At 33.7% G+C, this 12980-nt stretch overlaps 1 protein-coding gene across 1 annotated transcript; it reads left to right on the top strand.

The window, feature by feature from the left end:
* Nucleotides 1-7394: 7394 nt before the first annotated feature.
* LOC143067535 (NF-kappa-B inhibitor cactus-like) lies at nucleotides 7395-12774 on the top strand. Its single transcript, XM_076240870.1, has 5 exons — nucleotides 7395-7905; nucleotides 9000-9352; nucleotides 11462-11550; nucleotides 11785-12024; nucleotides 12490-12774. The coding sequence occupies exons 1-5, from the start codon at nucleotides 7529-7531 to the stop codon at nucleotides 12496-12498; spliced, it is 1068 nt and encodes a 355-aa protein (XP_076096985.1). The 5' UTR covers nucleotides 7395-7528; the 3' UTR covers nucleotides 12499-12774.
* Nucleotides 12775-12980: the final 206 nt, after the last annotated feature.

Below are 12980 nucleotides of genomic sequence, written 5' to 3'. Positions count from 1 at the left end.
TAATACTATGTATGTATGCAATACATATATTATGCAGTTGGGAATATAAAAGCCTGATTCATTTCTGCAGAGGATAATGATTAATTCTGATTAAATGGTACATAATGACTTGACTATACATGTATTATTTATAATAAACAAATCATTTAAAAATCGTATGTTTTCGAATATCATAAATATAGTTGTGAAAATGAATAATCAGTCCCTTGCTTTAATGAAAATGAAAAATCTTGCTACAATAGTGCAGAAAATGAATAATCTGGCCACATAGTTTACAAAAATAAATAACCGATGAAAAACAAATCCCCCTGCCCCCCCCCCCCCCCCCGGAATATCAAATGGTCGTCCCCTTATGACATCAGACCTGTACAAATACCTGCTATCCGATAGAGAATGTTTATACGTATATATTAAAGTTGATATTTGATGTGGAGTTATTGTAAGTAGCATTATCATCTTTGAATTTGATAAAAACTAAAGTTAAACTTGTTTTGTACACAAGTCAAAGGTTAGTAGTTATAATTATCAGTGTTTAAAGTGGTGTCAACTTTCACATGCACTTGAAACCATCAATGCAATAACAAAATTCAGTGGCGGATCCAGGGGGGGGGGGGGTTTCCGGGGGTGCGCACCCCCCCTTTATTTTTGCCGATCAATGCATTTGTATCGGGACACATGTTTTGCACCCCCTTTGCCCTGGGTGCCCTGGGTTAGCACCCCCCCTTTCGAAAATTCCTGCATCCGCCCCTGGAATTACTGGACTTCTTTTCCAAATGCTAATAGCATTTTCTCATGAGGTAACAAACTAGGAAGGCAGTTTTTGAACAATACGATTCAAATTGTAATCATGGTGACCTTTCAATGTAAACATATCTGTGTGTGAATATTTCTATTTAAAAATGTCGGTTCGGGTACATGTGATAGGAATTATATAAAGAAAAAGAAGAATCATTTGCGCAAGTAAACCTTTGTTGTCGCACAGCAGAAAGCTTTGTTAATAATGGTCACTAAAATTAATAGACAATTAAACGCAGTCTTCAGTTCACCAAGACATGTATTTTTAGATTTATTTTAGATTTTTGTCGAGCCTGGGACTTTTTCGCAGAAAGCTCGACATAGGGATAGTGATCCGGCAGCGGCGTTAGCTAACTTCTTAAAAGCTTTATATTTTAGAAGGTGGAGGACCTGGATGTTTCATACTTTGTTTATAGATGCCTCATGTTACGAAGTTTCCGTCAGTCACATGTCCAATGTCCTTGACCTCATATTCATGGTTCAGTGACTACTTGAAAAAAAGTTAAGTTTTTTTGTAATGTTAAATTCTCTCTTATAAGTAATAGGATAACTATATTTTGTATGTGCGTACTTTGTAAGGTCTTCAAGCCGGTCAGACAGTTTTCACTTAACCTCGACCTCATTTCACGTATGAGTGAACAAGGTTAAGTTTTGGTGGTCAAGTCCATATCTCAGATACTATAAGCAATAGGTCTAGTATATTCGGTGTATGGAAGGACTGTAAGGTGTATATGTCCAACTGGCAGTTGTCATCTGACCTTCACCTCATTTTCATGGTTCAGTGGTTAAAGTTAAGTGTTTGTGGTTTGATCTGTTGTTCTTATACTGTATGCAATAGGTCAACTTTGTTTGGTGTATGGAAATATTTTATGATCTATATGTCATTCGTGCAGGTTTTATTTGACATTGACCTCATTTTCACGATTCATTGCTCAGTGTTAAGATTTTGTGTTTTTGGTCTGTTTTCCTTTAACTATAAGCAATAGGTCAACTATATTTGTATTGAAGAATTGTTAGCTGTACATGTCTGCCTGACATGGTTCATCTGACCTTGACCTCATTTTCATGGTTCATTGGTCAATGTTTAGTTTTCTTGGTTAATGTTAAGTTTATTAGACAGTTTTGATAAAGCTTTATATTTAGGACTATCAACATAATATCAATGATCAGTAAAGAAGGCGAGACATTTCAGCGTGTGTACTATTTTAAAGAGGAGGCATGCTGTCAAAAATATTATTATAATTAATACTATAATAATTATTATTTTTCAATGCTACATGTTTGTATTGTTTCATGTCTATCGTTTTGTCATTAATATGCTTGTCTGTCTGTCTGTCTGTCTGTCTGTTTGTTTTGTTTTGATTTTGTATTGGTTTGTTTTAGTAACAATCCTATTGATTGGATTTTAGACTAATAAAATTCTTATTTTTATTCTTATTCTTATGTTGGTGTGTAATAGGGTATTTCGTGGTGGCCAGTATTTATTGGTGGAGGAAGCTGGAGAAAACCATCGACCTTCGATAGGAAAACTGGCAATCCTAGTTAATTAAGATTGGAGTATTTTTAGGAAAGTTATTTTAAATGCTTTCAAATTGAAAGACATAAATCAAAAATCTTTTTAAATTTGTTTATGACAAAGCAAAATTAAGATTTTAATATAATTTAATTTATTGCTATTTTAAGAAATTTTCCTTTGATCTTGCGGACTGACAATTTCCTTTCTCAGTGGATTCGAGTGATATAAAAATTACCACTAGAAACTAAGGGACATGTGGCGTTGATAATGAAATTGGCATGAGATTCGATAATCTATAATTATATCTGAATAAAAATTCCTAAGTTGGGGAAAGGAAAATGAAATTTATCAAAAAGAGTTATCTTTCTTTGAACTGACTACCTCCCCATCATTAATAAATTGCTTGTTTGGAGAAGGCATATTAGTTACAACCGCTACATTACCACACCAGTGCCACAATTAATTTAAAATAAAATGCCAGACACAATGATTTTATAACAAATTCTTGTTTAATAATCAATTAAGCCCAAATTTAAAACTTTAAAGCATAATCCTATTAATCTAGTTTTCAACCACCTGCAAACGGAATCATATATTTATTTCTACAAGTGATAGTTGTTATCTCGCTTGCGACGGAAGTCTGGGAATACGAGACATATGTATTGCTTTTCTGGTGGTGGAGTAGAATACGTCAACAGTTGTTTAGGTTTCCGCTATTAAAGTCAGTTTGATGGGAACTACTTGTGATAGATCATTAATATTTTATATACAGTTGTATTCTAGTAACTATCAGTACTTTCGAAGCCTTGTCCCCTAGGTCGCGGTCCATTGACTTTGAAATAATAAGCATTTTTTAAATATGGAGTGTTTTGCTTCAGTCAGTTTGATAGGAACCAGTTGTGATAGAGCAATGATATTTTCAATAAAGTTGCATTATATCATATCAGTACAAACCAGTTTGATGACTATTTCACGACCCTGCAATTTTAACCAAGGTCATAGTCAAGCGACTTTGAATTGTTGCAATGTTGCTGTCCATCAGATTGTCTTTTTTCGAATTTTCTGCGGAAAGACGGGACATATGTCTCTGTCAACAGTTTATTGTTTCAAATTTTTACTATTTCTGTACCTTTTGTATATATAGTAGGATATCCCGTGAACGAAAACAAAAGAAAATTCACTATTAAAATAGTTTAAACATTTATTTATAGTGGATTGGAAAACAAGTAAATTATATTAAATCCCTGTCTCTTTCCACTTTGCGGGTGCGAGTGCTGCCTTATAGCGGCATTAGCATTCTCTTTTAAGGTGTCTTTTAAGTGCAAGATATATGGCTCTCTCTTACCACAGATCAGCACTTTATCGTCCCCTTCCGACGGATTATCATCGTTTCTCAAGAGTATACACGCAAATGGTGTTAGGGAAAGCCGAAAATTCAGTTCCTCACTGAATCTACATCTCTGCAATGGCCGGGATCGAACCAGGAACTTTTGTGTAAATAGCTCTTCTTATGTATATCATAGTCGATGACTGCTGTGAATAGTAATTTTAAAACTTTTGAAAAAATAGAATAGCAAATACAGTTGAAGGCTATTTCATGTATATTCATGTTCATTTAATGCAGAAAAACTCGGAAATAATTCGAATTAAATGAAAACAAAAAGTGACGGACTTGGGAACAAGAGGCTGTCAGAGAGACAGCTAGCAAACCGGATTTTCCTGCGGAAATCAAACCCTGAACAGATGAGCCAGTATAGATACAACATAATCATTTAAGCTTAAAACAGCCCAGGGCCGTAAATTGCCTGGCCCGTAAGTGGAGGCAGTGTATTATCGCCGAGCGGAGCGAGGCAAAATTTTTTTGGACCCATTCCATGCAGAAAAGGATATTTTTTCAGGTCTTTTCCTTGTATGCAATGTACCTCCCAAGAATACACGACTTGTTAATTTTTTGTTACAGTTCAATAAATATGCGCCTGGAATATATTAAAAATAGTTATAAACCAGAGTTAGATTACGTGTCCCGGTAGAGTAAGATTTTTTTTTCTCTTTATCCTGCTTTATGACTCTTTACAAGCTATTTTTACTTAAGTTTAGGGAAAATTTTGCAAAGACTTAAAATGAAAGCCCCCTGAAGTTGGTCATTTTTTGTGGTTTATCCGGCTTATTTGGCTGTCCAAAATCGAACAAATTTTGACTTCGTTTCAAAGACACAATTTTCAAACCTTAAAATGAAAATGCATACTCAATAACTCATAATTTTATCGATCAAGTTCAAATTATTAAAACGTAACAAGGCTTTGTCAAATGCTAAGGTGATTTTTTTTGACTGGATGAATCCCATCTTTTTAGCACTTCTATATGCATTCAATATTGCCAACATTGTCACTTCTATGTATGCAGATGCAATAGTATTTGGTGGGAAAATTTTATGTGTGCAAAGGAGTTGAGTTGGGTACCGACCGTTCAGATCCAAATATTGAACACACCTGCATGCCATTTATGATTAACCACCTTGTTATTTTAACTTACAACCAGTGCTATAAAAATAATGCATGATTTTAACCAATTTTTTTCTTTTCAGTGTTTTTTTTTTTCAATTTTTTTTTTTGTCAGCCCGCAATAGGAGGCAACTGCCTAGATGCCTCTATGTAATTTACGGCCCTGACAGCTATCAGTTTGAATTGTGATTGCTGAATATTCGATACAGCATGGGTTTGTCCGTCCGGCCATCCGTCGTCAACATGTCGGACATTAACTCAAAAATGCATACAACTTGTACATGGTGAATTGTTTATATCTATTGACGTGAGCTCCCTTTTGTTTTGTTTTTTTTTTATAAATTTTAGAATTACGTTTCCGAGTTGTGATTTGTGGTACACAATTTTTCAATCTTTCAAGAACCGTAACTATTTTTTTTTATTTTTCAAGAACCATTACTCCTGATTGGTAAAAGTGAAATCTTGAATATCGAACTTGACCTCCATTTTATTATCAGTTACAACATTATTTTTTTTTTGGTATTGCAATGGTTAAACGGTTCATGAGTAAATGCACAGACACAACTGGAAATGCCCGGCTTTTTTAAAAATATTTTAAAAACCGTAACTCCTGAACAGTAAAAGTAAAACTCGTCTTTATCATACTTGACCTCCATTTTGTCATCAGTAACAACATATTCAAACTTGAAAAGTTTTCGTTAAACGGTTCATGAGTAAATGCATGGCACGACTGGAAACTCCATTTTTCAATCTTTGAAAAGAACCATATATAACTCCTGAACGGTAAAAGTCAAAATCATCATTAAAGAACTCGACCTCCATTTTGTTGTCAGTAGGCCTAAAGCACCATATTAAAATTTTAGAAGCTTTGGTTGAACGGTTCATAAGTAAATGCACGGACACGACTGGAAATGCCATTTTTAATCTCCCAAGAACCATAACTCCTTAACGGTAAAAGTCAAAATCGTCATTATTAAACTTGACCTCCGTTTTGTTGTCAGTAACACTATATCAAAATTCAAAAAGCTTTTGGTTGAACGGTTCACGAGTAGATGCACGAACACGACTGCGGAAACGCTATTTTTCAATCTTTCGAAAACCATTACTCCTGAACGGTAAAAGTCAATATCGTCATTAATATTGAACTCGACCACCATTTTATTGTCAAAACTGAACAACATATTAAAATTTTAAAAGCTTTGGTTGGACGGTTCATGAGTAAATGCACGGACAACATTTGGCTGCCGCCCTTCGCACATATATACCCAAAGCTCTTACCTACATTTTCGCCGAAAATCCGATTAAAAAAGGGGAGGGTAAAAAGTAAATGCCCTTTTAATAAGTATACATATAATATATGCCTTTTCATACATATTTGTCGAAGAAAAACTCGTTTTATACATATTCTTTATATATAAACTTGTCTGAACCAGAGACGACTCGATCTACAACAAATTTTATCCATCGGATCACCAGCATTGATGGTGATACAAGGTTGAAAAGACATCCAATAGATATATATAATTCGTCTAAACATCAGCCTTAAAATGTTAGATCTGTAATAGCCACGGTGCTTTCACAAATTGTTTATTCCTACTTTAATATATATATATAAAAAGTGTCTAAAAAAAATCAACCTAACGATGTTAGAGTAGATTTGATTCGTAACTTCCTCCCCGGCGCCGGGGATGGAACCTGTACTTTTTTTCTAACTTTTACGACAACACCGTCTAGCATTGCGCATGTAAAAGGCATAATGCCATTTTCTTTCATAAAAAAGTGTCTGTGATGTGTCATCACTGAGTAAAACTTGCATAAAAATCATTTTTTTTTGGTATAGAATTTTTCTTTTTTATATAAAATCGCAATGAGACAAATCTACTAAAGACATACATTCACTATGAACATTTGGTTCATGCATGCCGTATCTCCCTATTCATTTGTAAATGGTTTAAACAAATTCTACATTAGTTTAGACATAATTGAAATTGTTTAAGTCTTTGAGAACCCAGTTTAATTAGAGAAACATTTGCTTTATTCGTTGTGTGAAGTGTAGTGCACTATGACCCCCCCCCCCCCATCCCACCCCACTATGAGCACAAATTTTGCGGATTATCTTTTGACAAACGATTGAGCGTATAGAAACCTCAAATGTAGCCCCTATTGAAGGTATATCGACATACTAGTAGTTAGTTTCAAAGAACTTCCGTGTAGCACATATATATACGAACAACGCTCACCGAGAACTCCAAATTTTCATGATTTTTTTCTAAGAAAAAGACGTATATTTAACTCTTTCAGTAATTTCTAAATAAGTTTGAACTGCGATAACTTGCAATTTCCTTTATTGAAAAATAATCAATGAGTTGAATTTTCAGTCAGTCATTTAGCATGAGTAGACTCGGTAAAAAGTTCAAGTTTCCTCATGAGTATTTTGGTAATTCTTATTAATATTTTTCAGCAAATTTTCTGTATATATAGAATGAAGAGAAATTTACCAAATCCGAAACGCATATATTTCCTCAATTACCAGTTTGCGCATAGTTGGGAATTCCCCGTGTTCTATTTTTACTCCACCTTTGAACCAGCTGACAGTGAGAATTGGGAATTTCCAAAAGTAAACCCCAGCGAAAATTTCTGTCCTTTCCTTATTGTTAGCTGTGTTTTCAAGTTGGTGTTAACTTGCAAATATCAATCAACGAATAAGTTTGGTAAAATGGATAATAAGTTTAAAGAAGATTTAGAGTTAGATTCTGACGATGTGGAAGTCGATTGTGCTATGATTGAATCTGTACATCCGATACCCCCTACGAATTTATCAAAAGAACTACCAACAAAGGACATTCGGTATACCAGCATAGAAAGTGGATATGGTTCAGTAACATCTTATAATTCTGCATGTGATTCTGGACTTATTGATGGGTTTGAAAAATTAAAATTAGCACAAATCAACGAGACTGGACCATGTGATTTATATGACAAACCCACTATAGTCGAACCTAAAGTAGGGCCAGTTCTACCAGTACCAGTACCAGACAATGAACATGAAGATCTTTTATTGGAAATATTCAAACCGGATAAGGATGGCGACTCGTAAGTATTTTATAACAAACATCCGTGCTGATAACCTTGTCCGACATATGTAATTTAAGTCAATTAAATGCAAAGTTCAAATATTTCAATCTTGACGAAATTGTAAAAAAAGATTATGCAAGAAATGTAAAATTCCCAACTGTATTAGTGCTTTGTTATCTCGTATGTCATATTGAAAATTCCCAATTATCGATTTTTTTATTTGTTTGACCTAGTTGCGTGGCAATGATCATGCGCAGTATAGATAGCATTCATGGGTTCGATGATGGAATTTTATATTAGTCATTTTTAATACAAAATTTGGCGGGAGTGTTATGAAAACGCAGAAAGTCACAAACTAGCATGAGGTGTAGTTTTATACCGGGTGACCTATGAATCTTTAATAATGATAAATTAATAAAAGATAAATGAAAACTAGACATGCTAGATGACAACCTTAATTACAGTATATTATGTAGATATAGAAATAATTAAAAAATATATTATTGGTCCCAACTTTTCATGATAAAATTTCCAGGGGCGGATTTATGGGAGAGACAGAGTTTCCCCTCTCCCTTTGTTGAAAAAATGATTGATTATGATTGAGATTCACTGCCTGGGGCAGTGGTTTTGAATGGTAAACATCGTTGGAATTAACCCCCCTTTATCCTGGGTTGGAAACCCCCTTTAAGAAATGGCTGGATCCGCCAATTTATTCTGAATATTTTGTTAATTCCATGGATAAATCGACGATTCAGTCCTATATTAATTTGAATGAACACATTTTTTTAATTGATAATCTTAATAAAATATTCATACACAAAAGAGGGGGGATAGGAGGGGTCCTGGTCCCGAAATCCCGGGCTTAAAAACACGAAATCCCGAAATCCTGGGCTTAAAAATACGAAATCCCGAGGTCCCGAAATCCGAAAAACAGAATTCCCGGATCCCGAAAGGGTCAATCCTGAAATCCCGAGCTTAAAAACACCCGATCCCGGAGTCCCGATAAAGTACGTCCTGTCCCCCCTCACCAAAGGTATAATTAATATACCTTCGAGTATACCTTACAATATGTTAAGTCTATAAATATATATTCTGCAATATTTTTTTTCCAGGCAGCTACACATGGCAATCATCCAGTTGTTAGCACCTATAGCTCTCTACTTCATAAATCTAGTTCCAAGTCATCACTGGCTAAACCTTCCAAACAATCTTTTGCAAGTTCCTCTCCATTTAGCAACAATAACTCGACAGACTGTGATCGTCAGGAAATTAATGACAGCGGGAGCTGAGATCGTTGCCCGTGACTACAAAGGAGACACACCCTTACACATCGCCTGTCGAGAGGGGTTTGACGATGTTGCAAAAAATCTTTTGACGCCAATACAATATAATGAAACTGAAGAAGTACGATACAAAATGGAACAACAAAAAGTACCTCAGGACACACAGCTTATGAATTATAATGGTAAGACTGCAATGTTTAAAGTTTTGTTTTATTTTTAAATCAAATAAATTTTCTTTTTTTTGTAATAGTTTATTACAATCTGACAATAGTTATCAAAGGTACCAGGATTATAATTTAGTACGCCAGACGCGCGTTTCGTCTACATCAGACTCATCAGTGACGTTCATATATACAAACACGTATATATATCAGTCTAAAGATTTGCACAACGGTACTGATATAAGATGTTATAATACGAAAATGTTGTTATTAAATCGATATTAAACACGATTTAATAACAACATTTTCGTATTATAACATCTTATATCAGTACCGTTGTGCAAATCTTTAGACTGATATAATGTTTTCCTTATCTGCATAGTATCGCCTATTTTAGACAATCCGGTACATAGTAAATTTGCTGGTTGGACTTTTTTTATAGACTTATATATAACTAAAAATTTGCGAAAGCAAATTTACAGATCTAACATTCAGGTTGGGTTGATGTTTAGACGAGTTGTATATATATATATATATAGATATATTATCAGATTATTACATGGCATTTTTCATATCGTATGTATTATCAGCCCTAGGTTCAATATCAGCCCAAGAGCCGCATGGCTCGAGGGCTGATAATACATGCGATATTAAAAATGACATGTTATGATCTTTTTATCATATGCTTCAACAGTAGAGAAAAATAACAGATTCATATATTGATCCTTTTACGTGGTTCCCGAAGTTTAAAGAGTAAAAAAGTTCACGGCCGTCGGGCCAAAAATTTGATACATTCAATATGAAAATCTTTCTATCATATGCCTCAACAGAGAGAGAAAAAAAATATTTTAATATGGACGAATCGACAAAAAAATAACTCAACAATATACATAATGATCATTGTTTGGAAAAGTCAACTTTTTAAAGAAACTTTCTAAATTAAATTTCAGAAAAACTTAAAAAATGCATTTATTAAATATTGTTTGTTTTTTTGTTTTTTTGTTTTTATTTTTTTATTATTTTAAACAATATACTTTCCAGTATCCAAATAATTGTTTTGTACACTGCTTTGTAATGTTTTTCACTGAAAACGTAGCATTGAGGTGTATTTTCCGGAATTAGCCGAGTATTACCGGAATGCCATGTGATAACGTTACGGAAAGGCATGTGATAACAATCGAAGCATGTGATAAACTTTTCATATCAGCCCGCTAAGCACCAATTCGAAAAATATGGAATTTACGTCAATTTGATGCTATTATCATACGGTAAAATTAATATGTTATTTAGTCTAAGTATATGATAAATATATATATATATACGTCTGAGTCAGTGACAACTCTACAACAGATGTATCCATCGGATCGCCATCAATGATGGTGATACATGGCTGTGTACATAATCACTCTTTAATCACTCTGTAATGTTTATGTCATGTTGTAATTAATGTTATGCTCTTAATGGGCCCTTTAATTTGGAAAATAAAAATATTGTATTGTATTGTATTGTATTGTATAATGTATATACAACTCGTCTAAACATCAACCCAACAATGTTAGATCTGTAAATTTGCTTTCGCAAATTTTTGGTTCTTTCCTCGCCGGGATTCGAACCCATGCTACTGTGATATCGTGACACCAAATCGCCTGCACTGCAGCCGTCCCGCTAGACCACACGACCACCTGGCTCTCAAAAAAGAGCTTTCGCTGGCCTTGTGTTATATATATATATATATATATATATATATATATATGGTGCTGTTCCAGTTCCAGTATATATATAGGTGCTGTCATGTATGTACATTTCTCCCTTCTACATAATACGTACATGTACTGGTAGGCATATCGCTTGAGTTAATATATAAAAGAAATTAATAAAATCTATCAAACGGATTGGGAGCCTAGGGTGGGTACTTTATTGACCTTTCCCCACCAATCATCAGCCAATTTCAATGTGGTATTACATCTATAGATGCAAGTTGATAGATGGTTTGAACGTTAAAGTAGTTTCTTTAAAAGTTTATAAAGATGACAAGTATTTAATATAAAAGTATGTATTTTGAAGTGACTTTTTTAAAAACATTTTTTCATAATATTTATTAAATTTTAATGTAATTTTCATCTTTTACAGGTCAGTCTTGTTTACATTTGGCGGCAGAAAGATGTCATTTGCCGATTCTACGATTGTTATTACAGAATAATGCTGATATAAATATCAAGGTGTGTATTTTTTTCTCGAGATTTTTTTTAAAGAACAAATCTTTTACTTCCTTGAGTGAGAAGTTAAATCAGCCTTAGAATATGTAGGGTTTTCTTTTTAAACGTCTCAGTATCAGTTACCTTATCAGGAAGTTTAATATTTATTATAGGGGAATTATCATTCAATACATGTATTTAAAGAAACTACAATTTTTTTATGATGTAGATTAAATTTATATTTTGCCATTTTTTCAGGATGGTAAATGTGGGAAAACTATTTTACACTATGCAGCAGAGACCAGGAACAGTGTTCTTTTAGAGTTCCTTTTACAGCATCGAAATATAATTGATTTAAATGCTACAACTTATGGAGGATTGACAGCCGTTCAATTGGCCGATGGGCGTGACTTTAGTGATATTGTTTCGACACTAAGGAGGAATGGAGCCATTTATACGCCCTTACCTGTGGAGGAAAATGATAGTGACGAAGAGATGGTTAGTATTAATTGCTTCCGTTAGTATTAAATTACAGATGATTTTTTCAGTCAATAATAATTTGTTAAAAAGTTTTCAAATAGCTGTAAAAAATCCTGGAAAAATATTTCTTGAAAGACGGTAACTGATTGTCATTGAAGAGGAAATAAAGCTGAGTTTTTTCTATGAAGATCTATGAAACAAGGAGATGTAAAGTATACGCCAATAACTAATCAACTTATCAACAACAGCAAAAAAATGTTTGTACAATAAAATAATCTCAATTCTAGAATTTTTTTTTTAAAAATTAGAAAACACTCTCAAAATTACGGGCACAAGATTTTTGCCAACGTAAGTACTGTACATACATGAAATACTTGTGTTGAAAGAAGTAAGAACACTATTTTTGTCAAGTGCCTGTACCTTCAAGATGCTGGTGTCGATCAGTATATTATTTCTAACCAATTGAAATGTTTTCTTTTTCAGAACGAGTAAGTCCTACATAGCAAAGCAGATATGTGGCCTACAAGAATGTGCAACCTGAAGCACCAGTACCCAGCTAGAACGGTACCACCTTTCATTCAAGTGTTAGGATGCTGAGTCTGAATTCAGTGTTTCAGAAATGTTAATAATTTCCAGAAATAAATCAGATGCTTGAAACTATATCATCTTGGATATAAAGAAGGAAAAAAGGAGTCCAGAACTGTATCAAAAAAGACATTTAATTCGTTTGGTTGTAAAGGCAGCAAATAAATAAAATATATGTGATTACATATTTGTTATGAAATGACCAAGAGTGGTTGTATATGCAGGGGATGTCTGTGTTCCTTTTAATTTTGTAAACACTTATCATTTCAGCGATGTAAGCAGTCTTATTTAACTTGACATGACTTATGGAATATATCAAGACATGTATTCTATTCTAGTAACAAATAAACATAAAGCATCAGTCATTTTTCTAAGATATAAATATTAAG

This window comes from Mytilus galloprovincialis, chromosome 3, assembly GCF_965363235.1.
Source record: "Mytilus galloprovincialis chromosome 3, xbMytGall1.hap1.1, whole genome shotgun sequence".
NCBI classification, from domain to species: Eukaryota; Metazoa; Mollusca; class Bivalvia; order Mytilida; family Mytilidae; genus Mytilus; species Mytilus galloprovincialis.
The sequence above is the reverse complement of the archived record's forward strand: the minus strand, read 5'-3'. Positions and strand labels throughout refer to the sequence as shown.